General features: G+C 42.8%; 1 protein-coding gene across 2 annotated transcripts in view; it reads right to left on the bottom strand.

Moving 5' to 3' along the window:
- Positions 1 to 13,824, bottom strand: part of LOC139766304 (uncharacterized) — a 49,754-nt gene extending 35,930 nt beyond the window's left edge. Inside the window, exons 1-2 of one of the 2 annotated variants that reach the window (XM_071694758.1) lie at positions 13,535 to 13,824; positions 1,267 to 1,323 (exon numbers count right to left, since the gene is read on the bottom strand). In XM_071694758.1, coding sequence (XP_071550859.1) covers positions 1,267 to 1,323; positions 13,535 to 13,727 — 250 coding nt within the window. In that variant the 5' untranslated portion in view covers positions 13,728 to 13,824. The remainder of the gene's footprint in view (positions 1 to 1,266; positions 1,324 to 13,534) is intronic. The other variant, XM_071694759.1, reaches the window with a different exon arrangement.
- Positions 13,825 to 16,525: the final 2,701 nt, after the last annotated feature.

Raw genomic sequence — 16,525 nt, 5'->3', positions numbered from 1 at the left:
GCTACATCGCCGAGGTGTGCCAAAACACTGTTCTAGTCCACAACAATTCGAGGTTTACACGTCCTCAGTCAGCTACTAAAGAATTTTCGATCAAAAGATTAATGCAGTAAATTCTGCTCGAAAATACACACATACACAAATATATATATATATATATATATATATATATATATATATATATATATATATATATATATATATATATATATGTTCCTATGAGTCCATGGGGAAAATGAAACATGATAAGTTCCCAAGTGCACTTTCGTGTAATAATCACATCATCAGGGGAGACACAAGAGAGAAACATAAGTCAGCTGATCTACATCGAAGAGACGAAGCTAGGACGCCATTTGGTAAACATGTGATTGTCCAAAACATACAACGAGTGTGTGTGTGTGTGTGTGTTACCGGACTCCGCCGGCTTGCGGTTACACTTCCAGTGAAAAGACATCTTTGGTGAGGCTGCTTCCTTGTCAGCTGACGTAACGAATTTTCTCGTACACGAACTCGCTTAAGGAGTCCACCCTGTCTCTGCTACTGAGTGTAACGCAGCCCTAAAGCTACAAGAGGCCATGATATGGGGTTGTAGGGTTATATAATAATAACAATAACACTAATAATAATAATAATAATTGATCATATGCTACTGATTTACATGTCAATTTGCATGCGTTTAACATCAGACTAGAACAAATCCTTATTCAACTATCCGAAAAATGTAAAGAACAAATCTTGAAGTCCACCAAAATTATAAAAAAAATTGACAAATATACAAATGCCTGAAGTAAATGAACCACTTCCTTAACCTATGCGATATAAAACTATGTTCATATTTGACATCTTTTGAATAGTCTTGGACGATTTGTTCTGATCTAAAAGGATGATGGGAACACTTCAACGTAAGCATGAAAAAATGCCCACAATGAACTGAAAATGAGAAAATTTAAGAACGTCAAATGAAGAAGCAACACATTCATGGATAATTTAACATGCAAGATTCATACATAAGCTTAAAAAGTTAACGTTGAAAATTAAGAATTTGCAAAACCCCTAAAAAATCGATAAAAATTCATAATAAACACTGAACCTGATTTCATATAATACATGTTGGTTCCAGCCTTTACAGAGACGTCACTGTAACGGTAAGGTCTTATGTAAGGTACTATGATAAAGAAAATTTTCCTGTAGGTTCCGTATATATGACGCTACGAAAGCTATGAATCTAAAACCACTGAGAATAAGATTAAGGAAGACAATTTGCTATACCTTGTGTAAGAAGAAGGCTTGCTGGTGTTAGTTGAATCGCTCTCGCAGGATCCAGTGCTGAAAAAGCGAAGAATAATCTATCGATATCAATCTATTAAGAGAAAAATACAATGGCACTACAAACAGCAACAGACAACTAGGTTTTTCCGAGACCACTTGTTATCACTAACGCAAGAACGAATAAAGCAATCACATGGCTACAGGAGAATTATGTGTACACTTTATATGTAAGAAGCGTCAATGTCAGTCGTGATTTAAAGTCAAATATTTGTCAAGTCTCATTCTTCAACGTGTCTACGTTTGTCAAAAATCCTGCCGAAGTACTTCGCCTGAAAGTAAAACAAACAAGCGTTTGCCCACCAGCTTGTACCCTTTAATACAAGTGAAAACATACAACTGTAATCTACAGATAAATCTAAACTTCTTATAATGAGTTTAATAAATCTTTTGATAATTCTGAATATATGAAACAAATCACCTCTATCCTTTTTTCTTAATGAAATTAGGTCAAGTCGTCTACCTGAGCCTCACAGGATGTGTTTCTCAGTCCTGGAGTTAGATATCTTGGTCGCTCGCCGCCACTGTACACTCTTTATTCTACCCATCCCTTTTCATCACCGTCCCCTTCCTCGGTTGCCCTCCCACTGCGGGCTAGCTACCTCCATGCGCCGTCACCCACAGACAACATCAATGGTTGGTGGGTGGGCTGGGTAAAGTTCAGCACTACTACAGTAAGCAGACCGACTTACTTCGGAGGCCGGAAACCTCTGGACATGCAATGTAATAATAATTTCTTCCGTGGTTCCCAAGAAGTAGGGTGACCCAAACTGAACACTGTGTTCAAGGCAAGTAACGCACTAGCGAACTGAGAGTGAGAATCAGTTTCTCAGACTTAAAGCCAAATGACGCAATAGTTAAACAAGATTGTACTTCAGTAAAGAACGCAACGAATTCTGACGCTATAGTATGCCCCAGTGCTCATCTAGAGAGAGAAAGCCAGATATTGTGGAAAGGACGAACCAACTGTTGTGAACAAAGAAATAATCCGTCGCTGGCAGGCGATGGGCAGTAGACATTTGTGGTGACCCGCAGTGGCTCCTCCTCCCCTCAGACAAGGTGTTACCTGGTGCGGCTGCCGCCCTCAACCACACCAGCTACAGGTATTGATTTCAACATCGACCTCCCGCTGGAAGCTCGGCCTTTACAGGCGAATTCACATGTCCTGCGAGTGATTTTTTGGGCGAGGCTCTCAGCGTGTGCGCCGGTCTCCAGGTAAAACAAACTAGAGAAATGTAGCCGAAAAGACCTACGTGGTATTCCGCTGCTTCAAACAACAAACATACTGAGACATTTCAAGCTTACAGAGGGTCATTGTACATATTTCTTTGACATAAAATAAGAAAGAAAAATTACATCCACAGGGAAACAGCAGCAGGATGACGTTTTTGTATACAAAAATGAAAAAAAATATAATATTTCAATTCAGGAGAATGGTTAAATGAAGCGTTCCGACAAGTATCCTGCGGGAATAAGACTGGTCCACTGCAGCTGCGACCAAAGCAGACAAAGGAAATACAGGAGAAACAGTAGCACAGGGGATAAGATTAGGAACATGGGCAGTGGAGCCTGAAGCACTGTGCGGCCTTTTAGAGGAGTTCTGGGGGTATGCATGTTTGAGAGCTGCAATATCACACGATCGGGATGACTGAGCACCAGTAAAGACAGCCTGAACACAGACCGGGTTGGAAGCCAGAGAAGTAACCTTAACCGAGGTAAAACCAAGGCAATTTGGAGCACAACGCGACAAACAGCTTCAGTGACATTAATACCAAAATATTTCCTTATGTTACACGAACCAGAGTGAGCTGTGAAAGCAGACACCGTCATCCATTACTGACGCAAGATGTAGTAAGGCGTTGCGCAGTGGAATCGTGAAGAGTATGACAGACAATCCCACTGGGGCCTGCACTCCCAAACATATACCTTTGTTTCTAGTTTTCATATCTGCCAAAAAGCTTCATCAAAAACGAAACATGGACCTTCCATGATACGGCTTCCAAGTGATACTTTTAGCCCCTTGGTGGACAGCGAAACAAGAAATAGCGACTAAATGGAGCAGGAGCCATCTCCTAGCTAGTTTTTCATATCAGCGGAGCGGAGGTAGAGAGGGACAACCCCCTCACCCCCCCCACTCGCTGCGGGGTATCTAACAAGACGCCAGGAAGGATATGACGTGTGGCGACCGTAACAGTAGCTACCACACACCAGCTGTTCAAGCCTCTGTTGCTCCACTTGCTTCCCCTACAACAAAGACAGATTTAAGACAGATGATGCAGAGCAACCGAAGTTATTATTCATCTAAACGCATCTTAGCTTTAACAAAGTAATTTACAAGGCTATCAGGGAAGAAAAGAGAGAAAAGACAAATTATGTCTGCATGGTCTACGGCGGGATATAATTCATGTGTCTGGCCGGTAACAGTTTCCAGACACCGCTGCACCTGGACGGCGACTAACCCACCATTATCGTTCAGGGAACTGAAACAAACGCGACGTACGCGCACCTGCATAAGCTGTGCGGCATGAAGACTTCATAAGAGTCCTCCAGTGAGGGGCGCCCTGCAGTACCCCTACGCCTTCTGAGGATGTCGTCCATAATACTGTATATTACAGGGAAGAGCGATCGGCTGATTTTAGTATACAACCACTGACATTCAACGTTATCTTCAGCTACGCTGCTGTCATCCTCGGACAGATGGAGATAAATAAAGAGAGGCTAATGGGATAACAGAACCACTGTGCTCTAGGAACGGTCTAATGTAGAGAAAAAAAAAACATGCGATAACTCCTGCTTCGTGAAGAACAAGAAAACATGAACAGCTTAGTATAGATAACTGTTACAACTGACATAAGTAGAGACTGGATGGGTTGGTGAGGGGAAAAATAACAAGGGGTCTGACAATGCAGAGCCGAACTATAATACACGAAAACAAACTTAAACGAAACAGTACAAGTAGATTTCCTTTCGGCAATTATGAAAAAAAATTAGCACCATATATATATATCTATCTATATATATATATATATATATATATATATATATATATATATATATATATATATATAATCAAGCTCCAGCTTTCGTTCAGAACAGTTATCTATACTTTACACCTACAGTGTGCAGCATCCGGTAGTGTGGGCGGCGCCACCCAAGGCGGCCTCACCACCTGCCTCCTTTAGTGTGGCTGAGCATCCGTAACGGACCTGGTGCGTGGTGGTTGTTGACAAAAATATAGCCCACTTATTTTCTACAATAGACAAAAAGGTAATTTTACGTTTATGAGAAATGAGTAGCCACTCTTAAGCCGGCTCCGAATACTGATGCTGATATTCAGTATTACAACAAAATTAAGAAAAAAAGACTGAGGCCTTATATATATATATATATATATATATATATATATATATATATATATATATATATATATATATATATATATATAAGACCCAGGTATGGCGTACTATATTAGAAGACTGCCACTGAACCAGGGTTGTTTGCAACCACTGGCCGAGGAAGAGTATTCTAAACACAATGAAGTTAACGTCCCCCGATAGACTCGTATTCTAGCCCAGCCATAGGATGTAGGTTGATACATGAAGTGGTCAAAGTAGCCAACCAACTTTCAGGGAGTCATGTGTGACCAGTGAGCCACAGTCAAGTGTGACTAGTGAGCCAGAGAAAGCACAGTGAACATATGCGTGCGAGGTTGGGAGTCTCACGATTATCCTCCAGGGAAGTTGGAGTCGGTTATGTGAGACGAGGAATGCCAATGAAGATTTTTTTTTAACTGAATTACTATCTTGGTGTCTACTCTCTTAGGGATGGGATGAACCAAGGCACGCTTCCAAGAGGAGAATATTTACGATTTTATAAAAAGAAATAAGCGAGCGAGGAGGTTTAACCATGAGATTTTCCGAGATTACAAGTGATTTGTAAGGAGATTTTCAATCGGTATTTGCCTGTCTGACTGGAAATCATACCTTCGTTTGTTATATAACTTGCAAGTATATTATTACCGGAGTAATGTTTACCACATAACCGCTAAATTATCTGGTATGAAGGTACTGTGAAATAAATGCGAGATGTGGTTATTAATGAGATCATTAACTGTTACGTTCCCTTTGTTTAAATTTTACTACCGTGTTTACGACGCCGGCGATAAGGCAAAGGCTCCTCGCAACATATCACCGAGTATAATTGTGCGCGTCTTGAGTGCGTATATATTAACATGCATCTGTCTGTACACGGGAATTTTAAGAAAGTCTTCCCTAACCACAGGCAAAGCAAATACAGTTAACATTCAATGCTTCCATCTTTCTCTTAAGGTCTGGTGCTCCAGTTACACTGAAAATGGCTCTTTGGGTCAGTATTCGAACTTTGATTAAAAAAAAAAGGCAATCCACCTATAACCATTGCTTGAAACGTCATAAACTGCCGTTGCTCGTTACTTTGCCTCCCAGCCCTAGTGAAGTGTAGGCCATGCCGAAAAACGAACCAACCACCTTTTTAATGAAGCACGGAGGTACAACACGAGCACAAAGGTACGACCCCTAAATCATGACTCTTGCGTATAATGGCGCGGCTTTATATTCGAATCTCAAGGGTTATATTCACGGCTAGGCTGCTACATTCTTTCTATAACGTCGTACTCAATGGACGTACGATCTTGATCAGGTGTTCTGCCGTTGTGCTCAGTGGTCGTACAGTGGTATTCAATGGTCGTATCGTCTGATCTGGTGTTCTGCTATTGTGCTCAGTGGTCGCACCGTCGTGCTCAAGGAGCAAACCTTAGTGGCTGCCTACAACAATTCAGAGGAAATATTCACAGCCAACATAACACCCCGTCAATGTGTGTTTACCCGTGGTGTTGAAAGTGCAAGGATACTTTTCTTTCTTTTCTTTAAGAGAGAAACTCTGGCCCAGTTAACCTACGTACCGTTCAAGGGTGGAGTGATGGAAGAGGTTGTGAAAGTCAAGCTTTGCAGGTTGTTGTGGAGAGAGTGACAGGTTATGGAGATGCATTGGTCTGGTAATTAGGGTGTCTGGTGTAGTGGGAACTAGGTTGTGTGTGGGGCGTTGTTGGGAAAAGATTGGTAAATTTGAATTTCTCCTTAAAGGCAAGAGAATATTGCATGTTATATATATATATATATATATATATATATATATATATATATATATATATATATATATATATATATATATATGTGTGTGTGTGTGTGTGTATGTGTGTGTGTGTGTGTGCGCGCTCCGTTTCCCGTGTAGCATGGTAGCGCCAAAAGCAGTCGAAGAATGGTCTCATCTGCTCACGTCCACTCTCTACCTGTCATCAATAATGCGCCGAAATCCGAGCTCACTAACTGAAACCAAGCCCTACAAACCTTCGTGATTTTTCCTGACCGCTTCATACGTCTGATTGAGCCCAATGAGAGCACGTCGCCTCTTGCAAACCTAATCGTTCCAATTCGCCCTATCCCGTGCACACCTCACACCCTCCTCCATGATCAGACCCTTTCACTCAAACATATATGAATAGGGAAGACATCATAACATCGATATATTCCTGCGTATCGTAAAAAGCAACTAAGAGGGGTGGAAGCAAAGGGCCGGATATACTTCTCTCCATCTTCAAATTTCTACAAGGAGGAACAGAAGCCATACGAGGACTTTACATCAAAAGGCTCAGTCAACTGCTCCTGGCGTTACCTTGCTGAGGATGAAAGAGATGAGCAGGTATATATATATATATATATATATATATATATATATATATATATATATATATATATATAATATACATATATATATATAATCATCATACAACCACAGGACTTGTCTCAAGCACGGGGTCCGGAGGCTATATCCTCATGATCCCTAATCCAGTGGCTCCTGCAGCTTCAAGGATACGCTGCACTCATTGAGAGAGAGAGAGAGAGAGAGAGAGAGAGAGAGAGAGAGAGAGAGAGAGAGAGAGAGAGAGAGAGAGAGAGGAGAGAATAGACTTCTTTGAAGCAAGAACTTCTTTGAAGAGACTGTACTCTGTTTCATCAACTAACGAAGATACAACTTCAACCAAAGTGACTTTTAACTTGCGGTGTAACTTTAAGCAGGCAAAGCCAGGAATATATAATATATATATATATATATATATATATATATATATATATATATATATATATATATATATATACTCGGAAGGCCCACTTATTCCCCAACTACTTGCAGTATTGGTTACTGCCCATCAATCAAGGTCACAGGTCTGAATATAACATTTTGGTATTTCTTGGGGAGAAGAGCCCAGCCACTTAACAATAATATCTTACCACTGAGTCTGCTTCAGTCCGAAATCTAAGTCATGCTATTTGACTGAATGGACTGTTTTATATACAGTTTCCCATGAAAGACCTAAAATTAGAGAATATGTTACACAGGTGATCATCCCAAAATCTTTTAAATTTCCAAGTCCCACAGCTTTCTGTGATATTCTGAAAAAAGACTGAGGGAATATGGGTGATGGTAAATGAGGAGAAACTACACCAGATCACCACCAGTTCTATGGTTGTGGGTGAAGGTGATGAGAGGTTGGGGTGGGAGGGTGACAAGATATGCGACCAGGATGAGAGCTGATCCACGACAGGAGAGGGCATTGGGGAGCCAGGGGGTAACAAGCGACCACACTGAGAGCTGATCCACGACTAGAGAGAGAGGGGGGGGAACAAAGGGACATCAAGCGGCCACAGTGAGCTTACCCACGAAAGGAACGGGAAGGGGGTATTTAGAGTGAGAGCTGACTCACGACGGGAGAAGGCAGCAACGGCCACTAAGCTACTGAATGAAGACGATGGTGTGAATGAAAGTACGCGAGTGTTTGAGGACGACAGCGTGGGAGGCGCGTTTACTAGGTTCTTCTTAAGTATCTGGAAGCGCCTTGCCCTCTGCACTTCCTGACCTGACCTTATTAAACGTTCTTAAGCAAACCTTTACTGGAACTAGTTTGTGCTTATTACAGCCCGGTATTTTATAGTTATTCTTGTCTGTTCAGTGTGATAATTTTCTCAGTGTTGGTTGGCTGGATAACGCTTATTCACATGCATCACCTCATATCATATTCATGGGCGCAGCTTACATTATAGGTCAGGTCAGTACTCATATATATATATATATATATATATATATATATATATATATATATATATATATATATATATATATCTTCTTTTCTTTCATACTATTCGCCATTTCCCGCCTCAGCGAGGTAGCGTTAAGAACAGAGGACTGGGCCTCTGAGGAAACATCCTCACCCGGCCCCCTTCTCTGTTCCTTCCTTTGGAAAATTGAAAAAAAAAAAAAAATGAGAGGGGAAGATTTCCAGCCCCCCGCTCCCTTCCCTTTTAGTCGCCTTCTACGACAAGCAGGGAATACGTGGGAAGTATCCTTTTCTCCCCTATCCCCAGGGATACTATATATATATATATATATATATATATATATATATATATATATATATATATATATGGTACAAGTTGGTGTTATGGAACTTCACTTGCATGACGTTACCCCGTTAGTGGAAAGGTACCAGCGAGGTTGCATAATCGCCAATGGACGAAAAAGAACATCATCTTTTGGGCAATTTTCTAACTCCAAATAAGTCTATCATTTCACTGCTTCTGACTTGCGCAGCCCTGGAAAAGGGGACCTGAAATTGTACAATAATAAAATATATACTATAATGAGCTTGAGACTCAAGACCAGCCATCTGACTATATGTGACCAACTCTTCTTAAGGTGGGTTTTATAATTCACTGGAGGTGTCCGAGCTTACAAAACAGGCTTCACTGCTCCACGAAACTTCTTTTGGCTGGCAACATGGCTGCGTGACCATTGGCGTGGCATCAACGGGTGTGTATGAAGTCCGTGTCTGACAACTGACACTGATTCTCTCCTACCGCTTCTTATTTTTTTTCTCTCCAATATTCAACATGGAGGCGTATAACTTTAGCCTCACATACTAATAACCAGATGGCTTGCGACACCATCATGATCCCACTAAGTGTTACAGATGGAGCACAGCTGGGTGCGGTGACAATTTGTGGTCAATTATGAGGTAAGTCGTGGCTCGTGCACTGGCCAGCTGAGCCACCTCAGCACGGCGGCTCCTCTGACGATCATATCCCTGAACACGACTCCGGCTCCGTCTTCAGTTCTCAGAGCTCGTCCTGGCACGCAGCATCATTACTGCGAGCATCGTCCTCAAAATGATGGAGCGAGAATGATCCATCCCAGTGGTGGTGTTGCAAAGAGTGCAGGTGGCGAAGCAGCGGGCGGCGAGGGTGACCATCTCCACCAACCGCACACGGCTCGCTATACCGTTGACGTCACTCACCCATATAAACACACACGCACACAAAGTTCATCTGACAACATCCAGGAAGAAAAAAATTAACTCATCAGGCACAACGTTATCACTTCTATGACTATGATATAAACATCCCGTCACTCTACTTATAGCGGCTGTGGGCTGGTAAAACAGGCACTATGAATTTGGGAAGGCATAATACAGTGAGGTTTAATACTGCTATTCTTTCTGGTCATCCTGCATCCTCTTCACCTAATATAAAAAAATAAGAGCCACCTTACATTTCATCTGGAGCACAATTAGGTTGCTAATACATTTGGATGTTAATCATATTCGGAACCATATGAAAGTCTGAGAACATATTCAATAACTTCCAACTCGCTGCACTGACCTTCACCATTTCCTGTCATTAGTTACCGTCATAAACACAGATGTGTTCAAACAAAACTAACAACAGAGTATTCACTCAAGAACCTACCCTATAGGATAAGCTCCTCACGTTATTATGTTTACATATTAAACTTACCCGTTACTTATTGAAATCCTGTTATAAGCTTCCCATGTTTAAAAATCTATATTAGTACGTCATATCTTTATCATCATAAATGTTTCAGCACTACAAGTGGCAATGCTACGCCCAGAACTGTGCGTTTTTGACCACCAACAGCAACAGGAAAAGCAAACAGTGTTGCCAGTAGTGGAGCGTGAGGCGAAGCACCGAGGCAGGTGGCCAGTGGGCGGGCGTCCCCGGCCGGTGGTGACGATGCAAGCCCCTCACACCCCACCCGGTTCCTGACATAACACCTCTCACAACATCCCACCATTGATGTACATCCACCCTATCTACCTATCTATATTTAAAAGTGTAAGGTAAAGTTTGGGGATATCGTGGTCCCGGCAATGTTGAATGGATGCAAATCATGGGCATGGGCTATAGTTAATGTACGAATAGGGTGAATGTGTTGGATAGGAAAAGGATAAGTACAGTATGTGGTGTGAGGAGGATTGATCATGTAAATACCAATAGCGTAAGAGCGAGGTGTGGTAAGCAAAGATAAAAGTATGGCAGAGGGAGTTGGAGGGTGTGCTGAAATGGTTTGGACGCACGAAAAGAATGAGGGAGTAGAGTTGACAGAGGATATATTTGTCAAAAGTGAAGGGGAAAAGGGGAGACCAGACTGGAGATGGAAGGATGGAGTGAACTGAATGTTTCATTACACGAGACCTAAACATACACGAGGGTGAAATGCGTGCACGGATTAGTATGAACTGGAGAGATGTGGTATAGACGGGGCGACATGCTGTCAATGGACGGAACCTGGGCATTTCAAGTAGCCGGTACAAATTGGGGAAAGATCTATGGGCTGTGATTTCGGTGCATTACACATGACAGCTAGAGAATGGATGTGAGCGTATGATACCTTTCCTTCGCATCTTCCTTGCGATACTTAGCTAACGCCGGCTAGATAATGGATGTGAGCGAATGATACCTTTCCTTCGCATCTTCCTTGCGATACTTAGCTAACGCCGGAAACTGCGAACAAGTACCAGAGAAGATCGAGATATATGTAAGAGAAAAAGGACACAACTCATGTTCCCCTTACGTGTCGTTAGGTGACCCAAGGAGAGCGGAGGGCTTAAGTACCCTCCCTCTTGTATTATAACATCTTAAAATAAGAAGGGGTCAAAAGAGGCTTCCATCTTAAGGCGGGAAAAGCTAGCATATATATACACCCCTTTCCAATACCCAAGCAGTAGCATTTCCGTAGTCGGTGACAGGGTGCCATCTACCACTTTACGAGAAAAAGACCTTCCTGCCACCACATATGGTAGGTTAGTTTCCCTTCTTAGCCCAGGTACACAGAATGTAAAGGTAACCGTGGTAACCATGAACTAGGCTTAATTCTGTTCGGGCCGCTGCACGGATCTTTCCGGCCGTGCCATGGTTCTTTGTTTGATGCCCCGACACGGATCCTTCTTCCTGGATGCCTATAAAGATTTTTAAGTCCATTTCCTGCACAAATTTTCCCGTCTGGAACCCCTATACGGACCTTTCTGCCCGGGTACCATTCAATGATCTTTATGTTACGGATCCCAGTAAGATTTTTCTGCCTACGGTCCCCATAGGGATCCTTCTGTCAAGACGAAACCCCAGCACGGATCCTTCAGTCCAGGGCCCTTACACGGACCATTCTGTCCAGGGCTCTAGCAAAGTTTTTCGTCCAGGACACCTTCCCCCCCCCCCCTCACACACACACACACACACACACACACACACACAAGCCAGGGTCCCTACACGGATCCTACAATCCGGGTCCCTTCACAGATCCTTCTGCTCGGAGCCCCTATATAAATCCATGATCCGAATTTCTTTATGCCAGACCTTGTGGCCGGGGTCCCGACACAAATTTTTTTGGACAGGATGCACACACTGAATCCTTTTTAATTTGGCCGATACACATATACTTTTCACAAGGACATCACAACAAAATCCTTGTCGCCAAGAGTTTCCAGGATTAAGGTATTATTAGTGCCAATGACTTCCAGAGGTTAGTAATATCCTCTTTTCTCTGGAAGATAGAAGGGGACATCTACACCCACCCACACACACACACACAAAAGCGCAACTAACAGTGTGCCCAGATGTGCCACAGAGCAGAGTCTGGTTTGCATATTATCATGGATAAAGTTACTGAATTATAAATTGCGTGCGCTCTATATTTACGAGGAAGTTGCAGACTACATGTTGCAAGCAAAACACATGTAAGGAGGATGCATTAACAACCAGAGCAGCCAAAAATAAATGGTAGAAGGGTTAGAAAATTAGAGTGGTAAAGTTTTAAGCTTGAAGCAGAGCAGAAGCACTGGGACCTTGGAGATTGGCCCAACAGATTTATGACGCTGATGCGACGTGCTAGAGCGTACTGCAGTATTTGCTATATCGATATTCTAAGGTCTTGTCATGCATCTTAAAGAGACTATTTCACCATCTTGCAATGAATCATGAGCAATCATGAACTTTCCTCCCATAGAACAAACTATAATCCTACTGCAGTCATTGGATTATTGTAATATTTTGGTCAATGGGAATACGGATTATAGTTAATCTCACGGTATCATACTCCAGTATAACGTTTGAGTTCAAATCATACATACTTTCTAACCCACAGTTTGATTCAATTTGTTTTTGCAGTGGTTGTACAGGCTATATATCAAGTGATACAGTAACAGGAAAAATGCTCTACGAAGCAAAGCTTTTACTGTAAAGGTCAGGTAATAAACGCTTGGATGAGGTCAAAACGTATTCTGTGGGTAAGGTTGTCGCAATAACCCCTTAGACTCAATGACGAACTCGAGTCACGACACAGCTGCCCCATTTTAAGACAACCATTTGCCCTTCTAACTCGCCTAGATCCTCACTCCCTTCACCTAGCGAGAACGGTAGGGGGCAAGTGGGCGAGCGAGCACGCTGCGGCGCCTCACATGTTGTCTTCACTGACAGCTCAAACACTTGTTGTGACAACCACTATTACGCCCAAACTCAATTGTATTAATGTTAACCCGCGCTGCCACGCTAACTTTTGTGTCTTCATACTGAGTTGCTTGCTATTCTGCAGGCTAAAAACTTACAAAATAAAACTTTGTACCTGTAATGATTGGGTGTCATTCTTTCTCTTGAAAATCTCAAGTTAATGATTATTTAGTGTGTTCTTCAAGTTAGTTATGCCTACAGCACCTTCAGCGGAACATAGTCACTTGGAATATTTTTGAGGGGTTACTTCCACCTTTCGAGGTTACATACTTAAAAGTACAATACGTATTATACACCAGGGCAAAATGTGCCAAGCCTACCTTGAGTAGTGTCATCACTGGCATCTTTCCGTAGGCCCGGAGTTGGACTAGTATCATCCACACTGTCGGTAAAGTTTTTGTGCAAAAATTCTCCCTTAGCAACCATGATATCTCCTAACATCTGCAAAACCAGGACAGATATTACACAGTAAGGCATAGTTCTGCGCCACACTTCCCGCAGAGAGTAATCCATCGTGGGAACTAAGCAGTGCTCAAATTTCCTTGGCAAAGACAGTCATGTTAGGGCAAGAGCTAGTACAACCTTCCTCAACCACTGCCAGATTCACACTAAAACGTCTCCCAGCCATTAGCCTAATTATAGGGCGTCGCTGATTGGCCACCGATAAGAGCTCCTGAGTTTTCATTGGTAGGAGGACTGGGAAGCAAGGTTCCCATTGGCCGAGCGGCTCGTGTGGCCAGATGACAGCTCCGGACAGACTGGCACCAGTCTAACGGCTTGGGAAGTTTAACGCTGTAAGTACTTTCTATAATTTATATACCCATTAGGGCATCAGCTATGATTACGTTGCAGAATCACTAAGACAAATTTCACGTCGATTACTCAAAGTACTCTTAAATAATTCAGCCAAAAATAAGTAAAATAAATCATGACATGACAACTATTCAACGGGGGAGGGGAGACTGCATTAAAGACAAAAAACCCGTATATCAATAAAGATTTGACATTTCATTTTGATAATAAATAGGCCATTAATTCGCCAATATGGTAAGTGTAAAAACGCCGAAAATTTGTGTGGTCTTTTGTGGAAGGAGATGGTTAATAGTTCATACAATATTACTGTATCTGTCGCGACAGTGAGGGTGGGTGGGAGGAAGATTTGTAAAACGTACGGACTGTGGTCGCATAATTATTGTGCTGGATGGATCACGCAGCCATTTACGAAAGCGTTGTGGTTTGCTGGGTAATGCTGGACAAATAAGAGGCTCGTGGCCGCCCAGAGACGTGTAGGGTGACTCGGCCGTAACTCATATCGAGGAAACGGCTAATCAATTAGCAGCAAAGAGCGTAAGAGCATTAGAAGTTATAACTTAACTGATGATCACAGGGTATTACTCTCGCTTTCAAAATGTACTAGAGCCTTGAAGTTTGCTCTTGGAGATGCATTTATCACGTTGTCATTCTCTATGATGATAAGAAACAACTAAAATTTCAGTATGGAGTGTTTGAGGTAAGTGTGCTGGCGACTAAGCGAAGGCAACACAGTACGAGATGGGTCACCAACCGCAACACTGTTGCGCGCTGTTTTGATTAGAATGAAGTTGACACTGTGACCCCGCAAGCTGTCCTCGGCCGGCATGTGCGACAGGGGATGCGTCGCTCTGTCAGGGAATTACCGATGTTGTTTTATCAGGGGCTAGTGAGGCTGCGGGATGTATGAGATTATGATGTGATGTTGCGATGATCGCTATCATGGTAATGCTTTCGCTCAGCACCCTGCCTCTGCAGATATGACCTCGCATGTGATGTCCTTGAAGATAGTCTCCCTAGACATGACCTCCTCATGCAGAATTTCCTTAGATATGCCCTCCCGACATGGTCTTGGCAAACATGACCTCCTGAGATATGATTGGCAAGTGTAGCTCAGTTTCCGACTGGCATGGGTACTAGACCCGTGACACAAGTCAGCTCATAAACTTAGGGTAGACGGACTGTCCAACCTCTGCTCGTCCTGCACCAGTGCCTCTGCCCCGTCCATTTTGTTTATTTGATTGACTCACACTGGGAAAAAAACGCAGCTTAGCAGACATGACCCACACATGACATACTTGTAAGACCACTAGCTCCACAAAGCAACGAACAAGGTCCACACACGATTCTCCTCACCGCACACCACCAGATCCCCGACAGAAGCAGACACGCTCTACACATCCACCTCACAATACCATCAGATCCACCACGCTGAGGAGTAAGCATGATCCACACACATTCTCCTAACTCCACTAGATCCACTATGTAAGAAACATGATCCTGCACACAACACCATCAGATCCACCAAGAAGCAAATATGATCCAGACACGACCCGCCTCGCACCACCAGATCCACGACGTGCTACATGATCTCTACCTACGACCACACGTCACGACCGTCGCTGAGTCGTGACCCAACAAGGCCGGCGGAGCGTCGCCACCCGCAACAAGTTTCCAGAGACCGTCTGGCTGCTTGCTCCCAACCCTACACCACGGCTAGCTAGGCTTCTTGCTCTACAACTTATACCACAAATTTTGAATATAATTACTGTTTTACTCTTCTTACAATTCTAGTGTTCATAAATGTTTGCTAATAAATACTTTAACAATACCGAGAGTTAGATAATCAACTCTGAAAGTTATATATATCTTGTATTTACCTTAACGCTTCCTAGAAATGTATTTATCTCTAAACTGATGAATGCGATGCACTCACGGCCTTCCTCTGTTATCGACGGAGTTAAGTGTTTGTGTCTCATGAATCTGTTTTGATCTTTTGCTGCAAGTAGCCATGAAGTTATCGTGAGCTCCTATCTATCCCACGGGCTGTGGCGCGAAAGATTATACCATCTCCTCTTTCTCACAGAAACTGTGCTACATGAAGTCTTATATTCTTAAACTGTGCCACAAGGAGCTTTTCTTTTTTTTACTGTGCCGCACAGAATCTTATCGTCTGCTTAGAATCCTTATTTGTGTAGTTTTACATAAATAAGAGGAATTCAGTGACAGCAACGGCACCACAGGTAGTGGTGTGCTGTGCCCTACTAACCTGCCAACACTAGGATGGTTTGAGAAGAATATCACACTGGGTGGTCAAGATGCCCCACCCTTAGCGGACGGAACGTGCCATTATGGCACGTCTGGCCACCCGCAATACGGTCTAGGGACTGCTGGGGAGAAAAGGGAGCCTTCCATATGAATCAGCAAAGTCGTAAGTCTTAGCATAATAAATATAATCCCCAGCCAACGCGTCCTCGACGCTCTGTATAATTGTCATGTTC

This window comes from Panulirus ornatus, chromosome 57, assembly GCF_036320965.1.
Source record: "Panulirus ornatus isolate Po-2019 chromosome 57, ASM3632096v1, whole genome shotgun sequence".
Taxonomy (NCBI): Eukaryota; Metazoa; Arthropoda; class Malacostraca; order Decapoda; family Palinuridae; genus Panulirus; species Panulirus ornatus.
This window is presented reverse-complemented; position numbering and strand designations above follow the sequence as displayed.